The 27,938-nt window shown below is 64.4% G+C and overlaps 2 protein-coding genes and 1 long non-coding RNA gene across 11 annotated transcripts; 2 read left to right on the top strand and 1 right to left on the bottom strand.

Annotated features, from left to right (window-relative positions):
- Position 1: 1 nt before the first annotated feature.
- NDUFB7 (NADH:ubiquinone oxidoreductase subunit B7) lies at positions 2–25,172 on the top strand. Of its 6 annotated transcripts, none has more exons than XM_077192306.1 (5): positions 2–200; positions 1,970–2,099; positions 2,763–2,801; positions 4,334–4,450; positions 25,156–25,172. In XM_077192306.1, exons 1-4 carry the CDS (start codon positions 89–91, stop codon positions 4,440–4,442), a joined length of 390 nt encoding a protein of 129 aa, XP_077048421.1. In that variant the 5' UTR covers positions 2–88; the 3' UTR covers positions 4,443–4,450; positions 25,156–25,172. The 6 variants fall into 6 exon arrangements, with proteins under 6 accessions (XP_077048421.1, XP_077048420.1, XP_077048417.1 ...); XM_077192305.1 differs by lacking the exon at positions 2,763–2,801 and adding an exon at positions 3,383–3,421 and having other exon boundaries at positions 25,156–25,171; XM_077192302.1 differs by lacking the exons at positions 2,763–2,801; positions 25,156–25,172 and adding exons at positions 3,383–3,421; positions 4,528–5,128.
- Positions 5,350–24,232, bottom strand: TECR (trans-2,3-enoyl-CoA reductase). 4 transcript variants are annotated; one of them, XM_077192299.1, is made up of 13 exons: positions 24,094–24,232; positions 22,630–22,680; positions 20,335–20,386; positions 19,802–19,846; positions 18,545–18,648; positions 16,985–17,100; positions 15,910–16,015; positions 15,129–15,201; positions 13,328–13,371; positions 11,735–11,792; positions 9,154–9,242; positions 8,327–8,372; positions 6,472–6,599 (listed from the first exon to the last, which is right to left on the bottom strand). In XM_077192299.1, exons 1-13 carry the CDS (start codon positions 24,106–24,108, stop codon positions 6,472–6,474), a joined length of 927 nt encoding a protein of 308 aa, XP_077048414.1. In that variant the 5' UTR covers positions 24,109–24,232. The 4 variants fall into 4 exon arrangements, with proteins under 4 accessions (XP_077048411.1, XP_077048414.1, XP_077048413.1 ...); XM_077192296.1 differs by lacking the exons at positions 19,802–19,846; positions 20,335–20,386; positions 22,630–22,680; positions 24,094–24,232 and adding exons at positions 5,350–5,963; positions 6,173–6,190; positions 18,826–18,943 and having other exon boundaries at positions 6,469–6,599; positions 18,545–18,714; XM_077192298.1 differs by lacking the exons at positions 19,802–19,846; positions 20,335–20,386; positions 22,630–22,680; positions 24,094–24,232 and adding exons at positions 18,788–18,806; positions 18,942–19,096 and having other exon boundaries at positions 18,545–18,673.
- Positions 6,217–6,600, top strand: LOC143696290 (uncharacterized). Its single transcript, XR_013185727.1, has 3 exons — positions 6,217–6,281; positions 6,322–6,417; positions 6,469–6,600. It is a non-coding gene; the product is annotated as an uncharacterized LOC143696290 (long non-coding RNA).
- Positions 25,173–27,938: the final 2,766 nt, after the last annotated feature.

Here is a 27,938-nt window from a genome sequence, read left to right as displayed (position 1 = left end):
CACCACTTCCGCTTCCGGTTTTCGGAACTTCCGGTTCCGCCGCCATTTTCATCGCCGCCAGGCCGGGCCTGGAGCCGCCGCCGCCGCCATGGGCGCTCACCTGGGCCGGCGCTACCTGTGGGACGCCGAGGCCGAGCCCGACCCGCTGCACATGCCCTCCTTCCCCGCCCAGCTGGGCATGCCGGCCCGCCAGCCGCGCGGTCAGTGCGGGGACACCGCGACAGGGGGACACGGGGACAGGGGGACACGGGGGGAGCGCGGTGGCCTTGGGGTGTCCCCGCCCTCGCGTGACCTCCCGTGCGTCCCCCCCTCCGTGTGATTCCCGGTGCTACCCCCGTGTCCCCACCGCTGTCCTCAGCCCTGTCACACCCCTGTCCCCAGGTGCCACACGGGTGTCGCTGTCCCTGCATTGCCACCCCATGTTCCCGCTCTGTCACACCCTGTCCCCTGTTTGTCCCCATTCCCGGGTGGGTGCTGGGTGTCCCTGAGTGTCCTTGAGTGTCCCCTCTGTCCCAATGTCCTTGAGTGTCCTCGAATGTCCCCTCTCTGCCCCAGCCATGGTGGCCTCGGCAGCGCAGCTGTCCCTGGGTGCCCCTGGGTGTCCCTGACATTGTCCCCTCTGCCCCCTGTGTGTCCCAGCCATGGTGGCCTCAGCAGCCCAGCTGTTGGATGCCCGCATGTCCCTTGGTGTCCCTGGGTGTCCCTGGGTGTCCTTGGGTGTCCCTGGGTGTCCCTGACATTGTCCCCTCTGTCCCTGTGTGTCCCAGCCTTGGTGGCCTCAGCAGCCCAGCTGTTGGATGCCCACGTGTCCCTGGGTGCCCCTGGGTGTTCTTGGGTGTCCCTGGGTGCCCCTGGGTGTTCTTGGGTGTCCCTGGGTGTCCTTGGGTGTTCTTGGGTGTCCCTGGGTGTCCTTGGGTGTGCCTGGGTGTTCTGGGGTGTCCCTGGGTGTCCCTGACATTGTCTCCTCTGTCCCCCAGCCATGGTGGCCTCAGCATTCCAGCTGTCCCTGAGTGTCCCTGACATTGTCCCCTCTGTCCCCTCTCTGTGACAGTGCTGGTGGCCTCAGCATTCCAGCTGTCCCTGGGTGTCCCTGACTGTCATTGTCCCCTCTCTCTGGTGACAGAGCTGGTGGCCTCAGTATTCCAGCTGTCCCTGCGTGTCCCTGGGTGTCCCTGGGTGTCCCTGACTGTCCCTGTACCTCTCTCTGGTGACAGTGATGGTGGCCTTGGCGTCCCAGCTGTCCCTGGGTGTCCCTGGGTGTCCCTGACTGTCATTGTCCCCTCTCTCTGGTGACAGTGATGGTGGCCTCAGCATTCCAGCTGTCCCTGGGTGTCCCTGGGTGTCCCTGACTGTCATTGTCCCTTCTGTCCTCTCTCTGGTGACAGTGATGGTGGCCTCGGCGTCCCAGCTGTCCCTGGGTGTCCCTGACTGTCATTGTCCCTTCTGTCCCCTCTCTCTGGTGACAGTGATGGTGGCCTCAGTATTCCAGCTGTCCCTGGGTGTGTCCCTGACTGTCCCTGTCCCTTCTCTCTGGTGACAGTGATGGTGGCTTCACCATTCCAGCTGTCCCTGAGTGCCCCTGGGTGTCCCTGACTGTCATTGTCCCCTCTCTCTGGTGACAGTGATGGTGGCCTTGGCGTCCCAGCTGTCCCTGGGTGTCCCTGACTCTCATTGTCCCCTCTGTCCCTCTCTCTGGTGACAGAGCTGGTGGCCTCAGTATTCCAGCTGTCCCTGCGTGTCCCTGGGTGTACCTGGCTGTCCCTGACTGTCATTGTCCCCTCTCTCTGGTGACAGTGATGGTGGCCTCACCATTCCAGCTGTCCCTGGCTGTCCCTGGGTGTCCCTGGGTGTGTCCCTGACTGTCCCTGTCCCTTCTCTCTGGTGACAGTGATGGTGGCCTCGGCGTCCCAGCTGTCCCTGGGTGTCCCTGACTGTATTTGTCCCTTCTGTCTCCTCTCTCTGGTGACAGTGATGGTGGCCTCGGCGTCCCAGCTCGCGGATGCCCGGGTGCCCCTGGAGCAGAGGGATTTCTGTGGGCACCACCTGCTGCGGCTGCTGCGCTGCCAACGGGACAACTTCCCTGTGCCCTGGGGGTGCCATGATCTGCGCCACGCCTGGGACAGCTGCCAGCACCAGGAGTGAGTGACACTGGGGACACTGGGGACACTGGGGACATTGGGGACATGGGGACAACTTCCCTGTGCCCTGGGGGTGCCACGCGCTGCGCCACGCCTGGGACAGCTGCCAGCACCAGGAGTGAGTGACACTGGGGACACTGGGGACACTGGGGACACTGGGGACATGGGGACAACTTCCCTGTGCCCTGGGGGTGCCACGCGCTGCGCCACGCCTGGGACAGCTGCCAGCACCAGGAGTGAGTGACACTGGGGACATTGGGGACATGGGGACAACTTCCCTGTGCCCTGGGGGTGCCATGATCTGCGCCACGCCTGGGACAGCTGCCAGCACCAGGAGTGAGTGACACTGGGGACACTGGGGACATTGGGGACATGGGGACAACTTCCCTGTGCCCTGGGGGTGCCACGCGCTGCGCCACGCCTGGGACAGCTGCCAGCATGAGGAGTGAGTGACACTGGGGACACTGGGGACACTGGGGACATGGGGACAACTTCCCTGTGCCCTGGGGGTGCCATGATCTGCGCCACGCCTGGGACAGCTGCCAGCACCAGGAGTGAGTGACAGGGACATCATTGGGGACATTGGGGACACAGGGACAACTTCCCTGTGCCCTGGGGGTGCCACGCGCTGCGCCACGCCTGGGACAGCTGCCAGCATCAGGAGTGAGTGACAGGGACATCATTGGGGACATTGGGGACATGGGGGGGACGTGGCTGGGACAGCTGCCAGCATCAGGAGTGAGTGACACTGGGGACACTGGGGACATGGGGACAACATGGGGACATGGGGGTGCCACGCGCTGCGCCATGCCTGGGACAGCTGCCAGCATCAGGAGTGAGTGACATTGGGGACATTGGGAACATTGGGGACATGGGGACAACATGGGGACATGGGGGTGCCACGCGCTGTGCCACGCCTGGGACAGCTGCCAGCATGAGGAGTGAGTGACACTGGGGACATTGGGGACACTGGGGACATTGGGGACATGGGGGGTGCCATGATCTGCGCCATGCCTGGGACAGCTGCCAGCATCAGGAGTGAGTGACACTGGGGACACTGGGGACATTGGGGACACTGGGGACATTGGGGACACGGGGACAACTTCCCTGTGCCCTGGGGGTGCCACGCGCTGCGCCACGCCTGGGACAGCTGCCAGCACCAGGAGTGAGTGACACTGGGGACACTGGGGACATTGGGGACATTGGGGACATGGGGACAACTTCCCTGTGCCCTGGGGGTGCCACGCGCTGCGCCACGCCTGGGACAGCTGCCAGCATGAGGAGTGAGTGACACTGGGGACATTGGGGACACTGGGGACATTGGGGACATGGGGGTGCCATGATCTGCGCCACGCCTGGGACAGCTGCCAGCATGAGGAGTGAGTGACACTGGGGACACTGGGGCCATTGGGGACATGGGGGGCATGGGAGGGACACGGCTGGGACAGCTGCCAGCACGAGGAGTAGGACATGGGGACACAGGGACGTGTCTGGGGGGTGACAGGGACATGGGGCCACCATGGTGACACCCACACCCACTGGTCGGTGGTGACAACGGTGACACATAGTGACACATGGTGACATGGTGACAGGGTGACACACAGTGACACATGGTGACACAGTGACACGGTGCCATGCAGTGACACAGTGGTGACACGGTGACACGGTGACACACAGTGACACATGGTGACACAGTGACACACAGGGACACAGTGACACGCTGTCCCCTGTCCCAGCTATGTGATGACACAGTGACACACGGTGACACAGTGGTGACACCCAGTGACATGGTGACACACGGTGGTGACACACAGTGGTGACACACAGTGACATGGTGACACAGTGGTGACACAGTGGTGACACATGGTGACACACGTGTCCCCGTCCCAGCTATGTGATGACACAGTGACACACGGTGACACACAGTGACACGGTGACACACAGTGACACACGGTGACACATGGTGGTGACACACAGTGACACACAGTGACACACGTGTCCCCTGTCCCAGCTATGTGATGACACACGGTGACACACAGTGACACACGGTGACACACGGTGACACACAGTGACACACGTGTCCCCTGTCCCAGCTATGTGATGACACACAGTGACACACGGTGACACACAGTGACACACAGTGACACACAGTGACACACAGTGACACACGGTGACACACGTGTCCCCTGTCCCAGCTATGTGATGCGCATGAAGGAGTTCGAGCGCGAGCGGCGCCTGCGGCTGCGGCAGCAACGGCTGAGACGGCGCCACGGGGACAGCGGGGACAGCGGGGACAGCGAGTGACACACGGGGACAGCGGGGACAGCGAGGGACACACGGGGACAGCGGGGACAGTGAGTGACACACGGGGACAGCGAGGGACACATGGACACAGCGGGGGACAGTGGAGACGAGTGATAACGAGTGACAGCGGGGACTTCAAGTGACACCCGACCAGCACCGAGTGACACCTGGGGACACCTGAGTGACACTGGTGACACCGAGTGACACTTGAGTGACACCAAGTGACACTGGCAACACTGAGTGACATCTGGGACACCGAGTGACACCCGAGGAACTGAGTGACACCTGAGTGACACCCAGGATGCCCAAGTGACACCGAGTGACACCCGAGGAACCAAGTGACACCCGAGTGACACCCGAGTGATACTGAGTGACATCGAGTGACACCCCGGTGACGGTGACGCGACGCCACCCCCGCACAATAAAGCTGTCAAGTGACACCAAGTGACACCGAGTGACATCCAGGACACCTGAATGACACCGAGTGATACCCTGGTGACAGTGACAACGAGGCCAGCCCCCCCCCCAATAAAGCTGTTGAGTGACACTGAGTGACACCGTGACAGTGACACAAGGCCACCCCCCAATAAAGCTGTCAAGTGACACCCAAGTGACACCAAGTGTCACCCTGGTGATGGTGATACAAGGCCACCCCCCCAATAAAGCTGTCAAGTGACACTGAGTGACACCCGAGTGACACCGAGTGTGACCCCGGTGACAGTGACACGAGGCCACCCCGTCCCCAGTGAAGCTGCCAGGTGACACCACGCTGGCTCGTCACTGCGTTGGGGACATCGCGAAGCCACCACCCCCCCTCCCCAGCCTGGGGACAGCGCGATTGTCCCCAAGGGTGGCCCTGACACCCCCCCCGGTGTCCCCTGGGGAGGGACAATGACAGCCACACACGGGTGGGGGGGGGATGGCATTTATTGTCACCTGAGGGGACAGGGACAGGGGGTGGCACTGGGCAGGGGACACAGGGGGTGACACCGCGGTGTCACCAGGGGTGGCTTCGGGTGATGGGATGGGACCCTGGATGTGACACTGCCACCAGGGAGGGGACAGTGCCACCATGGGGGTGACACGGCCACCACAGAGGGGACAGGGCCACCATGGGCGTGACAGTGGGGATGGGACCCTGGAGGTGACACTGCCACCAGGGAGGGGACACCAGGGATGGCACCAGGGAGGGGACACTGGAGGTACCAAGGGACAGTGGGGCCACACTCCCGCGTCCTGCTGTGACACCAGGGTGACCAAGGGCTCACGTCCCCCGTCCCCTCACTGTCCCCAAGGCTCAGGGCAGGACTGGCAGGGACACATCACGGTGTCCCCAAGGTGTCCCCAGGATGTGCCAGCGGGGAGGGGACACCGGGGGCTGTCCCGGGGCTGTCCCTGCAGTGTCACAGCAGGAAGGGCACAATGGGGGATGTCCCACAGCTGTCCCCAGGGCGGTGTCGCAGAGGGAAGGGGACACTGGGGGACATTCCCGTGGTGTCACAGCAGGAAGGGGACAATCCCCGCAGTGTCCTCTCAGTGTCACAGCAGGAAGGGGACACCGGGGGATGTCCCCAGGGCAGTGTCACAGCAGGAAGGGGACACCGGGGGATGTCCCAGGGCTGTCCCTGTGGTGTCACAGCAGGAAGGGGACACTGGGGGCTGTCCCCAGGGCTGTCCCTGCGGTGTCACAGCAGGAAGGGGATGATGGGCGATGTCCCCGTGGTGTCCCCAGGGCTGTCCCCAGGGCGGTGTCACAGCAGGAAGGGGACACTGGGGGATGTCCCCGCGGTGTCCCCGTGGTGTCACAGCAGGAAGGGGACACCGGGGGACATTCCCGTGGTGTCACAGCAGGAAGGGGACACCAGGGGACATTCCCAAGGTGTCACAGCAGGAAGGGGATGATGGGGGCTGTCCCCTCGGTGTCCCCAGGGCGGTGTCACAGCAGGAAGGGGACGATCCCAGGGCTGTCCCCTCGGTGTCCCCTCATTGTCACAGCAGGAAGGGGACACCGGGGGACATTCCCAAGGTGTCACAGCAGGAAGGGGATGATGGGCGAGCGCAGGGGTGGGTAATCGCGGAACTCGCGCAGGTAACTGCGGTGCTTGCCCTGCGCCCAGATCGCCATCTGCACAAACCCCACCAGCGAGAACAGCGCCACTGCGGGGACAGGGACAGCGCTGCCACCGGGGGACACGGCGGGGACAGCGCTGCCACCGCGGGACACCACAAACCCACACAAATCCACCCAAAATCCAACACAAATCCAGCACAAATCCACCCAAAATCCACCCAAACCCACCCAAAATCCACCCGAAATCCACCCAAAATCCACCCAAACCCACCCGAAATCCACCCCAAATCCACCCAAATCCAACACAAATCCACCCAAAACCCACCCAAAATCCACCCAAACCCCCTCAAAATCCACCCCAATCCAACACAAATCCACCCCAAATCCCTCCTAAATCCACCCCTAAATCCACCCCAAATCACCCCAAAATCCACCCCAATCCACCCCAAATCCACCCAAAATCCCCTCAAAATCCACCCCAATCCAACACAAATCCACCCCAAAATCACTTGAATCCCCTCAAAAATCCACCCCAAATCCCCTCAAAAATCCACCCCAAATCCCCCTAAATCCACCCCCAATCCACCCCAAATCCCTCCTAAATCCACCCCAAATTACCCCAAATCACCCCAAAATCCACCCCAAATCCAACCCAAATCCACCCAATCACCCTTAAATCCGCCAAAATCCCCCAGAATCACCGCTAAATCACCCCTAAATCTACCCCAATCCAACACAAATGCACCCCAAAATCCACCCCAAATCCCCTCAAAATCCACCTGAAATCCCCCTAAATCCACCCCAATCCAACACAAATCCACCCCCAAATCCACCCCAAATCCCTCCTAAATCCACCCCGAATTACCCCAAATCCACCCAAATCCTCTCAAAATTCCCCTAAATCCACCCCTAAATCCAACACAAATCCACCCCAAAATCCACTCAAATCCCCTCAAAAATCCACCCCAAATCCCCTCAAAGTCCACCCCAAATCCCTCCTAAATCCACCCCAAATTACTCCAAATCACCCCAAAATCCACCCCAAATCTAACGCAAATCCACCCAATCACCCCTAAATCTGCCCAAATCCCCCTAAATCACCCCAAAATCCCCCTAAATCCACCCCAATCCAACACCAATCCACCCCAAAATCCACTCGAATCCCCTCAAAAATCCACCCCAAATCAACCCCAATCCACCAAAACCACCCCAAATCCCCTCAAATCCACCCTGAATCACCCCTAAATCCGCCCCAATTTCCCCCCAAATCACCCTAAAACCACCATAAATCCCCCCAGAATCCACCCCAAATCCCTCCTAAATCCACCCCAAATTACCCAAATCCCCCCAAAATCCAACCCAAATCCACCCAATTACCCCTAAATCTGCCCAAATCCCCTGGAATCACCCCAAAATCACCCCAAAATCCACCAAATCCACCCCAAATCCCCCCAAATTACCCCAAAATCCACCCCAAATCCACCCCAATCATCCCCAAATTCCCAAAAAATCCACCTCAAATCACCCCAAAATCCACCTGAACCACCCTAAACCCACCTAAATTGCCCCCAAATCACCCCAAAATCCACCCCAAATCCACCCCAAATCCACCCAAATCCACCCCAAAATCCCCGAGGGCCCCAGAGTGGCACAGGAGCAGGGAGCAAGGGGACACGGGGACCCCAGGGGTGGCACAGGGGACACAGAGCCGGGGTCTCCGGGGCGCCACCCCCTCCCTTGTCCCCTCCATGTCCCCCCTGTGTCCCCCCGTGTCCCCCTCATGTCCCCCCCGTGTCCCCCCGTGTCCCCTCACCGGGCAGGCACTGGGTCATGATGGTGAAACCGATCCAGGAACCGACCTGGGGGGACAGAGGGGTACAGGGTGTCACCTTTGGGGGGTGTCACCTGTGGGCAGTGTCACCTGTGGGCAGTGTCACCTTTGGGCAGTGTCACCTGTGGGGTGTCACCTGTGGGCAGTGTCACCTGTGGGCAGTGTCACCTTTGGGTGGTGTCACCTGTGGGCAGTGTCACCTGTGCGGTGTCACCTGTGGGGTGTGTCACCCTAGGGCAGTGTCACCTTTGGGTGTGTCCCCTTTGGGGTGTCACCTGTGGGCAGTGTTGCCTGTGTGGTGTCACCTGTGGGTATCACCTGTGGGCAGTGTCACCTTTGGGGGGTGTCACCTGTGGGTGTCACCTGTGGGCAGTGTCACCTGTGGGCAGTGTCACCTTTGGGGGGTGTCACCTGTGGGTGTCACCTGTGGGCAGTGTCACCTGTGCGGTGTCACCTTTGGGTGTGTCACCTTTGGGGTGTCCCCATCCTCCACTGCGGTGACAGTGATGTCCCCTCCTGTCCCCTCCCCCAGCACAGCGCTGTCCCCAGGGCCGTGTCACCCCCAGGGCTGTCACACCCCCCCAGGTGTCCCCAGGTGTCCCCAGGGCTGTCACACTGTGTCCCCTCAGGTGTCTCCAGGCATGTCACACCCCCCCCAGGTGTCCCCAGGTGTCCCCTCAGGTGTCCCCAGGGCTGTCCCCTCTGCCCAGGACTGATCCCCCCCCTAGGGCTGTCACACCCCCCCAGGTGTCCCCAGGTGTCCCCAGGTGTCCCCCAGGTGTCCCCAGGTGTCCCCAGGTGTCCCCCACCTCGTAGGTGTAGTTGGGGCAGGACACGAGCAGGAAGAGCCACGTGAACGGGTTCCGGGTGGGGTACGGGATCTTCCGGGTCTTGGAGCCTGCGGGGGGACACCGGGGACACCGGTGACACAGGGGACACACAGGGACACACGGGGACACCGGGGGACACTGGTGACACAGGGGACACACAGGGACACACCGGGACACAGTGACACACAGGGACACATGGGGACACCGGGGGATGCTGGTGACACAGGGGACACGGGGACACAGGGGACAGGGACACACAGGGACACCGGGGGACACTGGTGACACAGGGGACACACAGTGACACAGTGACACACAGGGAGACATGGGGACACCGGGGGACACTGGTGACACAGGGGGACACCGGGGGACACTGGTGACACAGGGGACAGGGACACGGGGACACACGGTGACACAGGGGACACACAGGGACACACAGTGACACACAGGGACACACGGGGACACACAGTGACACATGGGGACAGTGACACAGTGACACACAGTGACACAGGGGACAGGGACACAGGGACACACGGGGACACACGGGGACACATGGGGACACAGGGGACACACAGGGACACACAGGGACACACAGTGACACACGGGGACAGTGACACAGTGACACACAGTGACACAGGGGACAGGGACATGGGGACACACGGGGACACACAGGGACACACAGGGACACATGGGGACACAGGGGACAGGGACACACAGGGACAGATGGGGACACTGGTGACACAGGGGGACACAGACACAGTGACACACGGGGACACACGGGGACACACAGGGGACAGGGACACACAGGGACACCAGGGGACACTGGTGACACAGGGGACACATGGGGACACATGAGGACAGTGACACACCGTGACACACAGTGACATGGGGACACACGGTGACACATGGGGACACACGGTGACACACGGGGACACGGGGAGGGGTTCCGGGTGGGGTACGGGATGTTCCGGGGCTTGGAGCCTGCAGGGGACATGGGGACACGTGGGGACACACAGGGACGCAGGGGACAGTGACACACAGGGACAGATGGGGACACTGGAGGGGTTCCGGGCGAGGTACGGGATCCGGGACACCGGTGACATGTGGGGACACGGGGACACACGGGGACGCACAGGGACACATGGGGACACACCAGTCACACTCCTGAACATGGGGACATGGGACACACGGTGACACCGGTGACACAGGGACACACAGGGGGACACCGGTGACAGCCCCGGACATGGGGACACACAGGGACACATCAGTGACATGGGGGGACGCTGGTGACATGGAGCACACACGGGGACATGGAGCACACGGGGACACGCTGGTGACAGCCCCGGACATGGGGACACACAGGGACACACACAGGCCCGGACAGCTGCCACCCTCTGTGTCCCCTCCTGTCCCCTCCGTGTCCCTTCTGTGTCCCCTTTGTGTCCTCTCCGTGTCCCCTCCTGTCCCTGCCAGCCCCCGGCTGCTCCCACGTGTCCTTGTGGCCTCTGCACCATTGTGTCCCCAATGTCCCCCTGTGGCCCCCAATGTCCCCTCATGTCCTCGATGTCCCCGTGTCCCCAGTGTCCCCACTGTCCCTGATGTCCCCAATGTCCCCAAAGTCCCCCATGTCCTCCATAAACCCCCAATGTCCCTGATGCCCCCGATGTCCACAGTGTCCCCAGTGTCCCCTTGTGTCTCCAGTGTTTCCCATGTCCCCACAATGTCCCCTGGCTGTCCCCACTGTCCCCAATGTCCCTTAGCTGTCCCCTGGCTGTCCCCACTGTCCCCAATGTCCCCTGGCTGTCCCCAGTGTCTCCCATGCCCCCAATGTCCCTATGTCCTCAATGTCCCCCTGGCTGTCATCCATGTCCCCTCCCTGGCTGTCACCAATGTCCCCAATGTCCCCTCCTGTCCCCCTCCTGTCCCCAATGTCCCCCTGGCTGTCCCCTCAATGTCCCCCAATGTCCGTCCCCGTGTCCCCCCAATGTCCCCAGTGTCCCTCATGTCCCCACTGTCCCCTGGCTGTCATCAATGTCCCCTCCCTGGCTGTCACCAATGTCCCCAATGTCCCCCTCCTGTCCCCAATCTCCTGAATGTCCCTGATGTCCCCCAGTGTCCCCCGTGTCAATGTCCCTGATGTCCCTGTGTCTCCTCAATGTCCCCCTGTGTCCCCAGTATCCCCCCCAATGCCTCCAATGTCCCCAGTGTCCCCCTGGCTGTCCCCTCAGTGTCCCCAATGTCCCTGATACCCCCCAATCCCCACAATGTCCCCAGTGTCCCCCTGTGTGTCCCCCAGTGTCCCCCAATGTCCCTGCTGTCTCCAAGGTGTCCCCGCTGTCCCCTCAATGTCCCCAGTGTCCCCTCAATGTCCCCTCAATGTCCCCACGTCCCAATCCCCCCACTGTCCCCTCAATGTCCCCTCAGTGTCCCCAGTGTCCCCTCAATGTCCCCAATGTCCCCTGGCTGTCACTAATGTCCCCCATGTCCTCCCACTGTCCCCTGGCTGTCCCTAATGTCCCAATGTCCCCCCACTGTCCCCTCAGTGTCCCCAGTGTCCCCTCACCCGCTGGCCGCAGGTTCCTCAGGGCCACGTGGATGGAGAAGTTCCCGAGCTGGCAGAACTGGGGGGGGTCACAGGGGGTCACGGAGGGGTCACGGGGGGGTCACGGGGGGGTCACGGAGGGGTCACGGGGGGGGGGTGGCACCGGGACCCCCCCCAGGGACCCCCCCAGTGTCCCCATGGCCCCACTGGGAACCCCCCAGAGCCCCCCCAAAATCTGCCCAAATCCCCCAGAGCCCCCTCAAACCCCAGTAGGACCCCCCAAACCCCCCCCAAATCCCCCAGAGCCCCCTCAAACCCCCCCAGCCCAGCCGGGACCCCCCAAACCCCAGTGGGACCCCCCAAACCCCCCCCCAGCCCCCCAAAATCTGCCCAAACCCCCCCATGGCCCCCTCAGGCCCCTGAGGCCCCCAAATCCCCCATGGCACCCCCAAACCCCCATCCAAGCCCCCCAAATCCCCCATCCCAGTCCCCCCAAATCCCCATCCCAGCCCCCCAGGGCCCCCCAAACCCACTGGGACCCCCCCAAATTCCCCATCCCAATTCCCTCAGCCCCCCACCCCCCATAGCCCCCCAAAACTCCCCATGGCCCCCCCCAAACCTCCCCCCCAAACCTCCCATTCCCAGCCCCCCCCAAACCCACTGGGACCCCCAAACCCCCCCCCCACCCCAAATCCCCCATCCCAGCCCCCCCAAAGCCCCCCCAAACCTCCCATTCTCAGCCCCCCCAAATCCCCCCAAAATCCCCCAAAACTGCCCAAACCCCCCAAACCCCCCAAATCCCCACTGGGACCCCCAAACCCCCATGGGTCCCCCCAAACTCCCCTGAACCCCCCCAAACCCCCCATCCCAGCCCCCCCACAGCCCCCGCAAATCCCCCCAGATCCCCCATGGCCCCCCCAAAACCTTCCATGAACCCCCCCAAATCTCCCATTCCAGCCCCTCAAACCCCCCCAAATCCCCACTGGGACCCCCCCCCAAACTCCCCATTCCAGCTCCCCCCCCCCAGCCCCCAAAGCCCCCCATGGGCCCCCCCAAACCCCCCCAAATCCCCCATCCCAATTCCCTCAGCCCCCCCATGGGCCCCCCCAAATCCCCATGGGCCCCCCCAAACTCCCCTGAACCCCCCCAAACCCCCCATCCCAGCCCCCCCACAGCCCCCCCAAACCCACTGGGACCCCCCTGCAAATTCCCCCAAACCCTCCCCAAGCCCCCCCAAATTCCCCATGGGCCCCCCAAAGGCCCCCAGCCCTCCCAAACCCCCCCGAACCTCCCATGGCCCCCCCAAAACCTTCCATTCCCAGCCCCCCAAACCCCCCTGAGCCCCCCCAAATCCCCACTGCGCCCCCCCCAAACCCCCCATGGGCCCCCCAAACCCCCCATCCAAGTACCCTCAGCCCCCACCATGGGCCCCCCAAACCCCCCATGGGCCCCCCAAACCCCCCATGGGCCTCTCAACCCCCCCCAAACCTCCCATTCCCAGCCCCCCCAAAATCCCCCCAGCCTCACTGGGACCCCCCCAAACGCCCCCCATGTGCCCCCCGTGTCCCCCCCGTGTCCCCCCCGATGTCCCCCCCGTGTCCCCCCCGTACCCACCAGGAACACGGCCAGCGCCAGCTTCACCTGCTCGTCACCGTACGCTGCGGGGACACGGCGGGGTCACAACCGGGACACACGGACAGCAGAGGGGACAGACGGACACACGGACAGCACAGGGACACAGGGACAGCAGAGGGGACAGACGGACACAGGGACAGCAGAGGGGACAGATGGACACAGGGACAGACAGACACAGGGACAGCAGAGGGACAGAGGGACACAGGGACAGCAGAGGGGACAGACGGACACAGGGACACCAGAGGGACACAGGGACAGCAGAGGGACACAGGGACAGCAGAGGGACACAGGGGCACAGGGACAGAGGGGACAGGGACACAGGGACACCAGAGGGACACAGGGACAGCAGAGGGACACAGGGACACAGGGACACCAGAGGGACACAGGGGCACAGGGACAGAGGGACAGGGACGGGGACACGGGAGGGTCAGAACAGGGACAGATGGACACAGGGACAGCAGAGGGACACAGGGACAGACTGACAGATGGACACAGGGACACGGACAGATGGACACAGGGACAGAGGGACAGACAGAGGGACAGAGGGATAGGGACAGCAGAGGGACACAGGGACAGACTGATAGACGGACACAGGGACACAGGGACAGACGGACAGACAGACACAGGGACACAGGGGCCGGGACACGGCGGGGTCAGAATGGGGGACAGACGGACACAGGGACACCAGAGGGACACAGGGACACCAGAGGGACACAGGGACATGGCGGGGTCAGAACAGGGACAGACGGACAGGTAGACACAGGGACAGGGATGGGACATAGGGACAGAGGGACAGACAGACAGAGGGACAGAGGGACAGAGGGACAGACGGACAGAGGGACAGAGGGACACAGGGACGGGGATGGGGACAGGAACAGGGACATGGGGGAGGCAGAACAGGGACAGAGGGACAAGGAGGGGACAGGGGGACAGGGATGGGGACAGGGGGACAGAGGGCACAGGGACACCCCCAGTGTCCCCTCCTGCGGGGGACACGGGCGCGGCAGGGACAGGGACAGCCACACCCCCCGTGTGTCCCCTGGTGGCACAGGGGGACAAGGGCACACGGTGATGGGGACAGTGGGGACACACAGGGGACAGTGACAGGGACAGGTGACAGGAACAGTGACAAGGACGGGTGATAGTGACAGGGACAGGTGACACTCACCTGGCGGGGTGTACAGCGGGTGGTTGATGTAATGGGGACAGTGACAGTGACACACAGGTGACAGTGACACACAGGTGACACACAGGTGACAATGACAGTGACACTCACCTGGCGGGGTGTACAGCGGGTGGTTGATGTAATGGGGACAGTGACAGTGACAGTGACAGTGACACACAGGTGACAGTGACACTCACCTGGCGGGGTGTACAGTGGGTGGTTGATGTAATGGGGACAGTGACAGTGACACACAGGTGACAATGACAGGTGACAGTGACACACAGGTGACAGTGACACACAGGTGACACTCACCTGGCGGGGTGTACAGCGGGTGGTTGATGTAATGGGGACAGTGACAGTGACACACAGGTGACAATGACAGGTGACACTCACCTGGCGGGGTGTACAGTGGGTGGTTGATGTAATGGGGACAGTGACAGTGACAGTGACAGTGACAGTGACACACAGGTGACAGTGACACTCACCTGGCGGGGTGTACAGCGGGTGGTTGATGTAATGGGGACAGGGACAGTGACACACAGTGACAGTGACAGTGACACACAGGTGACAGTGACACACAGGTGACACACAGGTGACAATGACAGTGACACTCACCTGGCGGGGTGTACAGCGGGTGGTTGATGTAATACGCCATCCAGGCAGCGAAGCCCCAGTAGTAGGTGCAGTTCTGGGGACATTGGGGACACGTTGGGGACACATGGGGTGGCCTCGGGGGGACAGGGAGGTGACCCAGGTGACAGTGACATCGGGATGATGTCACACGGGGGCGGGGCTGGGTGGGGACAGGGGTGACCCAGGGGGACAGGGAGGTGGCAGAGCTGACCCAGGTGACAGTGACACCTCAGAGATGTGGCACGGGGTCGGTGCCACAGCGGGACAGGTGGGGACAGGGACAGGGAGGGGACAGGGCGGTGACACCGGTGCTGGGGAGGTGCCGGGGTAGTGACACAGGTGACACACAGGTGACAGGGTGGTGGCACAGGTGTCACACAGGTGTCACAGGTGACAGGGTGGTGGCACAGCTGGCAGTGTCACCTTGAAGATGCTGTGCAGGGGCATGGGTGGGGACAGGGAGGGGACAGGGCAGTGTGGCAGTGGCAGGGCAGTGACACAGGTGTCACACAGGTGACGGGGGATGGCACAGGTGTCACAGGTGTCACACAGGTGACACAGGTGTCCCACCTTGAAGATGTTGTGCAGGGGCACAGTGCTGTGAAAGAAGGGGATGGGGACAGGGAGGGGACATCAGGAGGTGACACCAGGGTCAGGGCAGTGGCGGGCGGTGCTGGAGCAGTGACGGGGGGGTGACACAGGTGTCACACAGGTGTCACCCAGGTGTCACACAGGTGTCCCAGGTGTCCCCCAGGTGTCCCACCTTGAAGATGTTGCGCAGGGGCATGGTGCCGTGCGAGAAGCGGTGCACGAAGAGCGTCTCCAGCAGCCGCTTGACGTAGTGGAACGAGTGACAGCAGCACGCCAGGCTGGGGACATTGGGGACATTGGGGACATTGGGGACGCACCTGCGACGCCTCCGCCCTGTCCCCACCACCTGGCCGGGGTCCCCATTAAGGGCCCTGCAACCCCCCATTGTCCCCCCAATGTCCCCACTGTCCCACCATTGTCCCCAATGTCCCCCCAATGTCCCCAATGTCCCCCCAGTGTCCCAAATCCCCTGATGTCCCCACTGTCCCCAACATCTCCCAGTGTCCCCAGTCCCCGCAATGTCACCAAACCCCCACAGTGTTCCTGCTGTCCCCCCAACGTCCCCCCAATGTCCCCCCAGCGTCCCCAATGTCTCCCTGATGTCCCCAATGTCCCCAGAGCCCTAATGTCCCCACTGTCCCCAACATCCTCAACGTCTCCCCAACGTCCCCAGTGTCCCCATGTCCCCAAACCTGCCCAATGTCCCCCCAGTGCCCCAATGTCCCTGATGTCCCCCCAATGCCCCCCGATGTCCCCAGGGTGTCCCCAATGTCCCGAAACCCCCACAGTGTCCCCAGTGCCCCCGAGGTGTCCCCAATGTCCCCACAATGTCCCCAGTGTCCCCGAGGTGTCCCCAGTGTCCCTGATGTCCCCAAACCCCCCAGTGTCCCCAGTGTCCCCGATGTCCCCAAATCCCCACAATGTCCTCACAGTGTCCCCAGTGTCCCCAATGTCTCCAAACCCCCCCAGTGTCCCCAGTGTCCCCGAGGTGTCCTCAAGGTGTCCCCGAGGTGTCCCCAAGGTGTCCCCAAGGTGTCCCCACAATGTCCCCAATGTCCCCAGTGTCCCCGAGGTGTCCCCGGTGTCCCCACAATGTCCCCAGTGTCCCCGAGGTGTCCCCAGTGTCCCAAAACCCCCCCAATGTCCCCAGTGTCCCCAAACCCCCTCAGTGTCCCCAAACCCCCCCAGTGCCCCCGAGGTGTCCCCGGTGTCCCCAGTGTCCCCGAGGTGTCCCCGGTGTCCCTCACTGGACCACGCGGTGCCGGCTGGCGGTGAAGTCGTAGCGGGGCCCGTACAGGAACGGGACCCGGAAATAGAACAGCAGGTAAATGAGGAGGGGACCCGCGTACTCCGTCAGGAACACCTGGACAGGTGAGGGGACAGGTGAGGGACACCTGGGACAGGTGAGGGACAGGTGAGAGGGGACAGGGACACCTGGGACAGGTAAATGAGGAGGGGACCCGCGTACTCCGTCAGGAACACCTGGACAGGTGAGGGGACAGGTGAGAGGGGACAGGGACACCTGGGACAGGTGAGGGACAGCTGGGACAGGTAAATGAGGAGGGGACCCACGTACTCTGTCAGGAACACCTGGACAGGTGAGGGACACGTGAGGGACAGGTGAGAGGGGACAGGGACACCTGGGACAGGTGAGGGACAGGTGAGGGACAGGTGAGAGGGGACAGGGACACCTGGACAGGTGAGGGACAGGTGAGGGACACTGAGGGGACAGCTGGGACAGGTGAGGGACAGGTGAGAGGGGACAGGGACACCTGGACAGGTGAGGGACACGTGAGGGACAGGTGAGGGACAGGTGAGAGGGGACAGGGACACCTGGGACAGGTAAATGAGGAGGGGACCCGCGTACTCCGTCAGGAACACCTGGACAGGTGAGGGGACAGGTGAGAGGGGACAGGGACACCTGGGACAGGTGAGGGACACCTGGGACAGGTAAATGAGGAGGGGACCCGCGTACTCCGTCAGGAACACCTGGACAGGTGAGGGACACGTGAGGGACACCTGGGACAGGTGAGGGACAGGTGAGGGACACCTGGACAGGTGAGAGGGGACAGGGATACCTGGGACAGGTGAGGGACAGGTGAGAGGGGACAAGGACACCTGGGACAGGAAAATGAGGAGGGGACCCACGTACCCCATCAGGGACACCTGGGACAGGTGAGGGGACAGCTGGGACAGGTGAGGGACAGGTGAGGGACACTCAGGGACACCTGGGACAGGTGAGCACAGGGAACATGGGACACCCAGGAGCAGGCACAGAGGGACAGAGAGCGACAGATGGACACGGGGACACAGGGAGGTGACACAGGTGTGACACAGGTGACACAGCAGGTGGCAGGAGGTGACACAGGTGACACAGGGAGGTGACACAGGTGACACAGGTGACAGGTGACACAGACGGGTGACACAGGTGACACTGGGGGTGACACAGGTGACACACAGGTGACACACAGGTGACACAGGTGACACAGGTGTGACACCCAGGTGCCCTCACCGTGACCCAGCTGATCTGCGCCCCCAGGTCCCGGAAGGGGACACAGGTGACACAGGGAGGTGACAGGGGATGACACAGGTGACACACAGGTGACAGACAGGTGGCACAGGTGACACAGTGGGTGACAGGGGATGGCACAGGTGACACACAGGTGACAGACAGGTGACACACAGGTGACACACAGGTGATACAGGTGACACAGGTGATACTCAGGTGTGACACAGGTGACACAGGTGACACAGTGGGTGACAGGTGACACACAGGTGACACAGGTGTGACACACAGGTGTCCTCACCGTGACCCAGCTGATCTGCGCCCCCAGGTCCCGGAAGTAGAGCGTGGCCGTGGTGCCCACGGGCAGCGACTGCAGCACATCCTCGTCCTTGAGAGAGCGCCCCTCTGCGGAGAGCACAGCTGGGCACACCTGGGCACACCTGGGCACAGCTGGGCACAGCTGGCACACACCTGGGCACAGCTGGGCACACCTGGCACACGCCTGGCACACACCTGGGCATGCCTGGCACACACCTGGGCACACCTGGCACACCTGGGCACAGCTGGGCACAGCTGGCACACCTGGGCACAGCTGGCACACACCTGGGCATGCCTGGCACACCTGGCACACACCTGGGCATGCCTGGCACACACCTGGCACACACCTGGGGACACACCTGGGCATGCCTGGCACACACCTGGCACACACCTGGGCATGCCTGGCACAGCTGGCACACACCTGGCACACCTGGGCGTGCCTGGCACAGCTGGCACACAGCTGGGCACATCTAGGGGGTACCTGGGGCACACCTGGCACACCTAGGCACACACCTGGCATACCTGGGGCATCCCTGGGCACACCTGGGGGGTACCTGGGTACACCTGGCACATACCTGGGGCACACCTGGGGGGCACAGCTGACACACCTGGGCACACCTGGGCACATCCCTAGGGACACCTGGCACACCTGGACACACACTCGGGCACAGCTGGCACACACCTGGGGACACCCCTAGGGACACCTGGCACACACCTGGCACACATCTGGGCACACCTGGGGACACACCTGGCACAGCTTGGGACATCCCTGGGCACACCTTGGGGACACCTGGGGGGTATCTGAGGCCACCTGGGGACATCCCTAGGGACAGCTTGGGGACACCTGGGACCCACCTGGGGACACCTGAGGGATACCTGAGGCACCTGGGACATCCCTGGGGGACACCTGGGAGGGACACGTGTGGGGACACCTGGGGACACCCCTGGAGATGCCCGGGGACATCCCTGGGGACATCCCTGGGGACAGTGTGGTAACACCTTGGGGACACCTGGGTCCCACCTGGGGACACCTGGAGGGGTACCTGGGGACACTCCTGGGGACAGCCAGGGACGTCCCTAGGGGACACGTTGGGGACATTGGGGGACATGCCCGAGGGACACTCGGGGGACAGCTAGGGATAGCTGGGGACACCCCTGGGGACACGTTGGGAACAGCCCTGGGGACAGCTGGGGACACCCTGGGGACAGCAGGGACATTGGGGACAGCGGTGTCACTCACTGGGGTCCAGGCGCAGGGACTGCCTCGCTGGGTACCACTGGGGATCTGCGGGACACAGGGACAGGGACAGTGACACCGGGGACAGCGGGGGTGGCACCATGTCCCCCCTGTCCCCCTGTCCCTATCCCCTCTCCCTGTCCCCTGTCCCCTCCCTGTCCCCCCCATCCCCTGTCCCCTCCCTGTTCCTCCCTCCCTGTCCCCATCTCCATCCCTGTCCCCTGTGCCCCCACATCCCCATGTCCCCCCTGTCCCCTCCCTGTTGCCCCTGTCCCCTCCCTCTCCCCTCTGTCCCCATCTCGTGTCCCCATCCCCATCCCTGTCCCCTCTGTCCCCCTGTCACCTCCCTGTCCCCCATCCCCTATCCCTTTCCCTGTCCCCTGTCCCCTTCCTGTCCCCATCCCACGTCCCCATGTCCCCCCTGTCCCCTCCCTGTCCCCATCCCTGTCCCTGTCCCCATCCCTGTCCCCTCCCTGTCCCCATCCCTGTCCCCATGTCCCCATCCCTGTCCCCTCCCTGTCCCTGTCCCCACTCACGGCTCTTGCTGAACAGGTTTTTGATGTCGGCCACCGTGGCCTGAGGCTCCACCTGGGGACAGCGATGGCACTCAGGGGACACACGGGGACAAGCGCCAGGCCGCCCCTGTCCCCTCCCAGGCCGCCCCTGTCCCCTCCCAGGCCCCACCTGGGGACAGCGATGGCACTCAGGGGACAGGGACAGCGCCAGGCCACCCCGTCCCCTCATGGCACTGTCCCCATGTGCCCGTGTCCCCTCCAGGGCTGTCCCCGTGTCCCCTGAAGCACTGTCCCCATGTCCTGCCTGTGTCCCCCGTGTCCCCCCCATATTCCCCCTGTCCCCACCTGTCCCCCTGCTGTCCCCATGTCCCCCTGTCCCCCTATCCCCCTGTGTCCCCACGTCCCCTGTGTCCCCCAATGTCCCACCTGTGTGCCCATGTTCCCCTATGTCCTCCCTGTCCCCGCTGTCCCTATGTCCCCGTGTCCCCCCATGTCCCCCTGCTGTCCCCCAGCTGTCCCCCCATGTCCCTTAGTCCCCCCCTGTCCCCATGTCTCCCCATCCCCTCTTGCTGTCCCCATGTCCCCCTGGCCCCCCATGTACTCACGTCCCCCCTGCTGTCCCCGTGTCCCCCCATGTCCCCACCATGTCACCTGCTGCCCCCATGTCCGCCTGTCCTCGCTGTGTCCCCATGTCCCTTAGTCCCCCCCATGTCCCCGTGTCCTCCTGTCTCCTGCTGTCCCCCCATGTCCCCATGCTCCCCTATGTCCCCCTGCTGTCCCCCTGTCCCCTCGTTTCCCCATGTCCCTTAGTCCCCCCCATGTCCCCCTGTGTCCCCATGTCCTCCCCCCATCCCCCCATGCCCCCCTGTCCCTGTGTTGTCCCCGTGTCCCCTATGTCCCCATGTCCCCCTGCTGTGACCATGTCCCTGTGTCCCCCTGTCCCCCCATGTCCCCATGCCCCCTGCTGTCCCCATGTCCCCCCATGACTCCATGTCCCCACATCCCCCTGTCCCCATGTCCCTGTGCTGTCCCCCTGTCTCCTCTTGATGTTCCCGTATCCCCCTGTCCCCCTGCTGTCCCCATGTCCCCCCATACGCCCATGTCCCCCTGGCCCTCCATGCCCCCCCGTGTCCCCCCATGACCCTTAGTCCCCTCATGTCCCCCTGGCCCTCCATGCCCATATGTCCCCGTGTCCCCCCATGACCCTTAGTCCCCTCATGTCCCCCTGTCCCTCCATGTCCATATGTCCATGTCCCCGTGTCCCCCGTGTGTCCCTTAGTCCCCCCATCCCCATGTCCCCAGTCCCCCCCCTGTCCCCCCATGTCCCTTAGTCCCCCCATGTCCCCATGTCCCCCCATCCCCTCTTGCTGTCCCCATGTCCCCCCATATGCCCATGTCCCCCTGCCCCTCCATGCCCCCCTGTGTCCCCATGTCCCCCTGTCTGCTCTTGCTGCCCCATGTCCCCCTATGTCCCCCTGGCCCTCCATGTGCCCCCATGTCCCCCCATGACCCTTAGTCCCCTCATGTCCCCCTGTGTCCCCTGAGTCCCCATGTCCCCCTGTTCCCCCATGTCCCCACATCCCCCTGTCCCCCTACATCCCCCTGTCCCCCTCTGCTGTCCCCATGTCCCCCCATGTCCCTATGTCCCCCTGTCCCCCCATGTTCCCCTGTCCCTGTCCCCCCTGTCCCCCCATGTCCCCCCATGTCCCCCTGTCCCCCTATGTCCTCCTGTCCCCCTCTGCTGTCCCCATGTCCCCCTGTCCCCCCATGTTCCCCTATTTCCCTGTTCCCCCTGTCCCCCCATGTTCCAATTTCCCCACATCCCCCTGCTGTCCCCTCGTGTCCCCCTGTCTCTCCATGTCCATATGTCCCCCTGTGTCCCCTGAGTCCCCATGTCCCCCTGTGCCCCCATGTTCCCCTATGTCCCTGTTCCCCCCTGTCCCCCCATATCCCTCTGTCCCCCATGTCCCCCTGTCCCCCTCTGCCGTCCCCATATCCCCCTGTGTCCCCATGTCCCTGTGTCCCTCCACCACCCCCTGTCCCCCTATGTCCCTCTGTCCCCCCATGTCCCCACATCCCCCGTCCCCCTCTGCTGTCCCCATGTCCCCCCGTGTCCTCATGTCCCCTTGTCCCCTCTTGCTGTCCACGTCTCCCCATGTCCCTGTGTCCCCGTGTCCCCCCATGTCCCCCTGTCCCTCCATGTTCCAATTTCCCCACATCCCCCTGTCCCCCCCTATCCCCTGTTCCCCCCATCCCCTGTGTCCCCCTGCTGTCCCCTCGTGTCCCCCTGCTGTCCCCCTGTGTCCCCCCGTGTACCTTGTCCAGGAAGCACAGCTTGTCCCTGGTCCTGGCATCCAGGATCTCCACCTCGAAGAAGAGCAGCGCCGCTTTCCGGGGCCGCCTCCCGGGAGGGGCCACCGGGGGCCACAGCCCGGCCACGGCCACCGGGGCCACCCCCGCGGCCACCCCCGGGGCCACCGCCGGGCCACCCCCGCGGGGCGCCACCGCCACCTCCATGGCCCGAAACCCGAAACCCGATCGGCCCCGCGGCCGCTAAATATAAACGCACCCCCCCCGGTGGCATTTGGTGGCCCCTGGTGGCCCTGGAGGTGGCCCCAGGGTGGCCCTGGAGGTGGCCCCAGGGTGGCCCTGGATGTGGTCGGGGAGTGGACAGAGGTGGCCCTGGAAGTGGCCCCGTGGTGGCCCGGGGGTGGCCCTGGAGTGGACGGGGGTGGCCGTGGCGGTGGCCCCATGGTGGCCCTGGGGTAGCCTTGGGGTGGCCCAGGGGTGGCCCTGGAGGTGGCCCCATAGATGGCCACGTGGTGGCCCGGGTTTGGCACCAGGTGGCCCTGGAGGTGGCCCTGGAGGTGGCCCTGGAAGTGGCTCTGCAGTGGGCCCATGGTGGCACCTGGTGGCCCTGTGGTGGCCCTGAAGGTGGCCCTGGAGCGGCCTCGTGGTAGCCCAGGAGGTGCCCCGTGGTGGCCCCGTGGTGGCCCCATGGTGGCCCTGGAAGTGGCCCCGTGGTGGCCCCGTGGTGGCCCTGAGGTGGCCCAGGGGTGGCTCTGGCGGTGGCCCTGGGGCGGCCCAGGGGTGGCTCTGGCGGTGGCCCTGGAGGTGGCACTGGGGAGGTGACACTGCCATAGCAGGAGGTGACACTGGAAGGGTGACACTGCCATGGGGGCAGGTGACACTGGGGGGGGGGGGGGGTGACACTGCCATGGGGAAGAGGGTGACACTGGCGAGGTGACACTGGGGAGGTGACACTGCCACGGGGGGCAGGTGACAGTGACAGCTCCGTGGGCCACCGGAGCCGTGCCCGGGAGCCACCCCGGGGCACGGTGACGGTGACAATGGCGCTCGGGGGGTGACAGCGGGATCGTTCCGGGGTCACCGCGGCCCCTCAGGGCCCTGCTGCGACCGCGGGGGCGGCCCGGGACCCTCCGGGACCTTCCAGAACCTTCCGGGACCCTCCGGGACCACCGAGAGCACGGGGAACACAAGCCCCGCCCCTTTCACAAGACCCCGCCCATCCCTAAGAGACCACGCCCCATTCGGACTAAGCTCCGCCCCGCCGCCCACATCAGTCGCTCCGTGACACGCATGCGCACATCGCGACGCCCACCGAGCATGCGCACAGCGCGTCCCGGTTGCCCCAGGGCGGAACGCGCGGGTTCCGCGGGGCCGCCGCGATGGCGCCGTGCGGGACCGGCGGCGCCGGAGGCTCGGGGCCTCTCCGGTGTCGGTGTCCGGCCCGGGCCGCGGGCAGCGCGGCCGCCTCACCTCGTAGTGCTTCATGGCCGCTCCGCTCCGCCGCTCCCGCCGCCCCCGCCGCCCCCACGTGACCCGCCCCCTCAGGCCCGCCGGGGGGCGGGGCCTGCGGCTCGGCCAATCGGCGCCGCGCGCGTGGCTCGGCGCGGCCAATCGGAAGGCGGCGGTCCCGCCCGCGCGCTCGCCCCTTTCCCGCCGCGCTGGTTGCCGCGGCAACGCGAACGCCCGAGGGGGAATCCGCCAATGGGAGGGCGAGGGCGGGGCATGGAGTGACGGAGAGTGCAACCAATGGGAGCGCAGAGGGGGCGGGGCGGAGGGTGGAGTGGTGTCAGATCAGCCAATGGGGTCGCGTCAGGGGCGGGGCAAACACCGCATGGGCTCTGGGGGGTCATGGAGGGGGTCTGGGAGTGGGGGGGTCAAAGTGGGCCTGGGGGGCTTCGGGGGGCTGGGGGGGTCATGGGGGGTTTGGGGGGTCAAAGGGGTCATGGGGGGCTCTGGGGGGTGAGAGGGCCATGGGGACTGGGGGCTGTGGTTTGGGGGTCATGGGGGGGTCAAAGGGGGGCTGGGGGGTTTGGAGGGTGGGGGGGGTCATGGGGACTGGGAGGGGTTCCAGGGGACTCGGGGGGGTCTGTGGGGTTTGAGGGGTCCAAGGAGTTTTGGGGGTCTGGGGGAGTCATGGGGGGCGGGGTCATGGGAGGGGTCTGGGGTTGGGGGAGGTCAAAGGGGGGCTGGGGGGTTTTGGGGCTGGGGGGTTCACAGGAACTTGGGGGGGGGTCACAGGCACTGGGGGTCCGTGGGGTTTGGGGGATCTGAGGAGTTTTGGGGGGTCTGGGGGGCCATGGAGGGCAGGGGGCCGTGAGGAATGGAGGGGTCACAAGGACTGGGGGGCTCTGGAGTTTGGGGGGTCCGAGGGGGCTGCAGGGTCTGGGGGTTCTGGGGGTGTTCGAGTGGCCTGAAGGGTCACAAAGGGGCTGGGGGAAATGGGGGGGGCAGGGGAGGACACCCAGGGGATGGGGGGACACCTGGGGGTCACGGGGGGCTGGGATGGTCATGGCAGGCTGGAGGGTCCTGGGGACACCATGGGGACAGCATGGGGACACTGTGGGGATGGGGACAGCATGGGGACACCGTGGGGACACGCTGGGACACAGATCAGGGTGGGGTAGGTCAGACCCTACAGGCCCAGGGGGATGTGGCAGGGCTTGGGGACACTTGGGGACACTTGGGGACACAGGGACTGTGGGGCTGTGGGGACACTTTGGGACATTGGGACACAGGGGACATTGGGACACAGGGACTGTGGGGCCATGGGGACATTTTGGGACCCAGGGGACACTTTGGGACACAGTGACCATGCGGCCATAGGGACTCCTGGCCATGGGGACAATGGGGTGGGGGGGCCAGTCCCTCTCTGTGTCCCCATGTCCCCTTGGCCACCTGTCCCCAGGTGTCCAATAGCCCTGTCCCCATGTCCCATGTCCCCATGTCCCCCCATGTCCCCCCATGTCCCGTGTCCTGTGTCCCCACGTCCTGTGTCCCCATGTCCTCTGTCCTTGTGTCGCCGTGTGCTGTGTCCCCCATGTCCCCATGTCTCCCTGTGTCCTGTGTCCCCTTGTCATCCCTGTCCCCATGTCCTGTGTCCCCATGTCCCCGTGTCCCCCCATGTCTCCATGTCCTGTGTCCCCATGTCCCCTGTCATGTGTCACCATGTCCCTGTGTCCTGTGTCCCTTTCTCCTCCCTGTCCCCATGTCCCCCTGTGTCCCCATGTCCTGTGCCCCCATGTCCTATGTCCTGGTGTCGCCATGTGCTGTGTCCCTGTGTCCCCATGTCCCTCCCTATCTCCATGTCCTGTGTCCCCATGTCCCCTTGGCCACCTGTCCTCCCTGTCCCTATGTCCTCCCTGTCCCCATGTCCTGTGTCCCCATGTCCCTCTGTCACCATGTCCTCCCTGTCCCTATGTCCTCTGTCACCATGTCCTCCTTGTCCCCATGTCCTCCCTGTCCCCATGTCCCCTGTGTCTTTTGTCCCCGTGTCCCTGTGTCACCATGTCCCCATGTCCCTATGTCCTGTGTCCCCATGTCCTCTTAGCCACCTGTCCCCAGGTGTCCAATAGCCGTGTCACCATGTCCCCGATGTCCTCCCTGTCCCATGTCCCGTGTCCCATGTCCCCATGCCCCCCCATGTCCCACATCCTGTGTCCCCATGTCTCCATGTCCCCCTGTGTCCTCCCTGTCCCCATGTCCTGTCCCCCCATGTCCCCATGTCCCGTGTCCCCATGTCCCCCCATGTCCCGTGTCCTGTGTCCCCACATCCTGTGTCCCCATGTCCTCCCTGTCCCCCTGTGTCCTCCCTGTCCCCATGTCCCCCTGTGTCCCCATGTCCCATGTCCTATGTCCCCATGTCCTGTGCCCACATGTCCTATGTCCCTGTGTCCCCATGTGCTGTGTCCCCATGTCCTGTGTCACCATGTCCTCCCTGTCCCCATGTCTCCCCGTGTCCCCATGTCTCCCCGTGTCCCCATGTCCTGTGTCCCCTTGTCCCCTTGTCCTCCCTGTCCCCATGTCCTGTACCTCCATGTCCCCTTGCCCACCTGTCCCCAGGTGTCCAATAGCCGTGTCCCCATGTCCCCATGTCCACCCATGTCCTTTGTCTCTGTGTCCCCATGTCCCCCTGCCATGTCCCTATGTCCTTCTGGTCCCCATGTCCCCATGTCCCAGCGCCCCCGTGTCCATCCCGTTCCCATCCCCGCTCCCCCCGTTCCCATTCCCGGTTCCTCCCCGGTCCATCCCGTTCCCGTCCCCTTCCCATCCCCGTGTTTCCCTCCCTGGTTCCTCCCCGGTCCATCCCCGCTTCCCCCATCCCTCCCCCGTCTCTTCCGGGTCCATCCCCGTTCCCATCCCCGTTCCCATCCCCGTTCCCATCCCCGTTCCCATCCCCGTTCCCATCCCTGTTCCCATCCCCGTTCCCCCCGGTCCCTCCCTCCCCGTCCCTTCTCCCTCCCTCCTTCCCGATCCCCTCCCGGTCCCTCCCTCGATCCCTCCCTGGTCCAGCGCCGTTCCCATCCCCGGTTCCTCCCCGTTCCCATCCCTGTTACCCCCGGTCCATCCCCGTTCCTATCCCGTTCCCATCCCCGTTCCCCCCGGTCCCTCCCTCCCCGTCCCTTCTCCCTCCCTCCTTCCCGATCCCCTCCCGGTCCCTCCCTCGATCCCTCCCTGGTCCAGCGCCGTTCCCATCCCCGGTTCCTCCCCGTTCCCATCCCTGTTACCCCCGGTCCATCCCCGTTCCTATCCCGTTCCTATCCCGTTCCCCCCGGCCCCTCCCCGTCCCCTCTCCCTCCCTCCTTCCCGATCCCCTCCCGGTCCCTCCCTGGCTCCAGCCCCGGTGCCTCTCCCGGTTCCTCCGCCCCTCTGCCCCCCGCGCCCTCTCCCGACCCCTCCTCGTCCCCTCCGCTCCTCTCCCGGTCCCTCTCCGGTCCAGCCCTCTCCCCTCCATCTCTCGCTTCCTTCCCGGTCCATCCCCGGTCCGTCCCCGGTCCAGCCCTCTCCCCCTCCATCTCTCGGTCCATCTCCGGTCTCTCCCCCGTTCCATCCCCGGTCCCTTCCCGCTCCATCTCCATCCATCCCCGCTCCATCCTCGGTCCCTCCCCGGTCCTTCCCTCTCCCTGTCCATCCCCGCTCCATCCCCACCCATTCCCCGGTTTTTGCCCGGTCCCTTCGAGGTCTCTCTCCAGTCCCTCCGCGTTCCATCCTCTTCCATCCCCGGTCCTTTCCCGCTCCATCTCCATCCCTCTCTCCATCCATTCCCGGTCCCTTCCCGCTCCATCCCCATCCCTCTCTCCATCCATTCCCGGTCCTTT

The sequence above is a fragment of the Agelaius phoeniceus genome, chromosome 32 (assembly GCF_051311805.1).
Source record: "Agelaius phoeniceus isolate bAgePho1 chromosome 32, bAgePho1.hap1, whole genome shotgun sequence".
Lineage (NCBI taxonomy): Eukaryota > Metazoa > Chordata > Aves > Passeriformes > Icteridae > Agelaius > Agelaius phoeniceus.
This window is presented reverse-complemented; position numbering and strand designations above follow the sequence as displayed.

Excerpts from the sequence above, each read along its gene's own strand:
- NDUFB7 (XM_077192306.1), top strand. The coding sequence starts at position 89 with ATGGGCGCTCACCTGGGCCGGCGCTACCTGTGGGACGCCGAGGCCGAG. Across the intron at positions 201-1,969 it reads GCCGGCCCGCCAGCCGCGCG|TGATGGTGGCCTCGGCGTCC; the intron begins GTCAGTGCGGGG and ends CTCTGGTGACAG. Across the intron at positions 2,100-2,762 it reads CCTGTGCCCTGGGGGTGCCA|CGCGCTGCGCCACGCCTGGG; the intron begins TGATCTGCGCCA and ends CTGGGGGTGCCA.
- TECR (XM_077192298.1), bottom strand. The coding sequence starts at position 19,081 with ATGCCAGGTGTGTGCCTAGGTGTGCCAGGTGTGCCCCAGGTACCCCCT. Across the intron at positions 15,202-15,909 it reads CCCTGCGCAACATCTTCAAG|AACTGCACCTACTACTGGGG; the intron begins GTGGGACACCTG and ends CAATGTCCCCAG. Across the intron at positions 8,373-9,153 it reads GCCCCAACTACACCTACGAG|GTCGGTTCCTGGATCGGTTT; the intron begins GTGGGGGACACC and ends CTGTCCCCCCAG.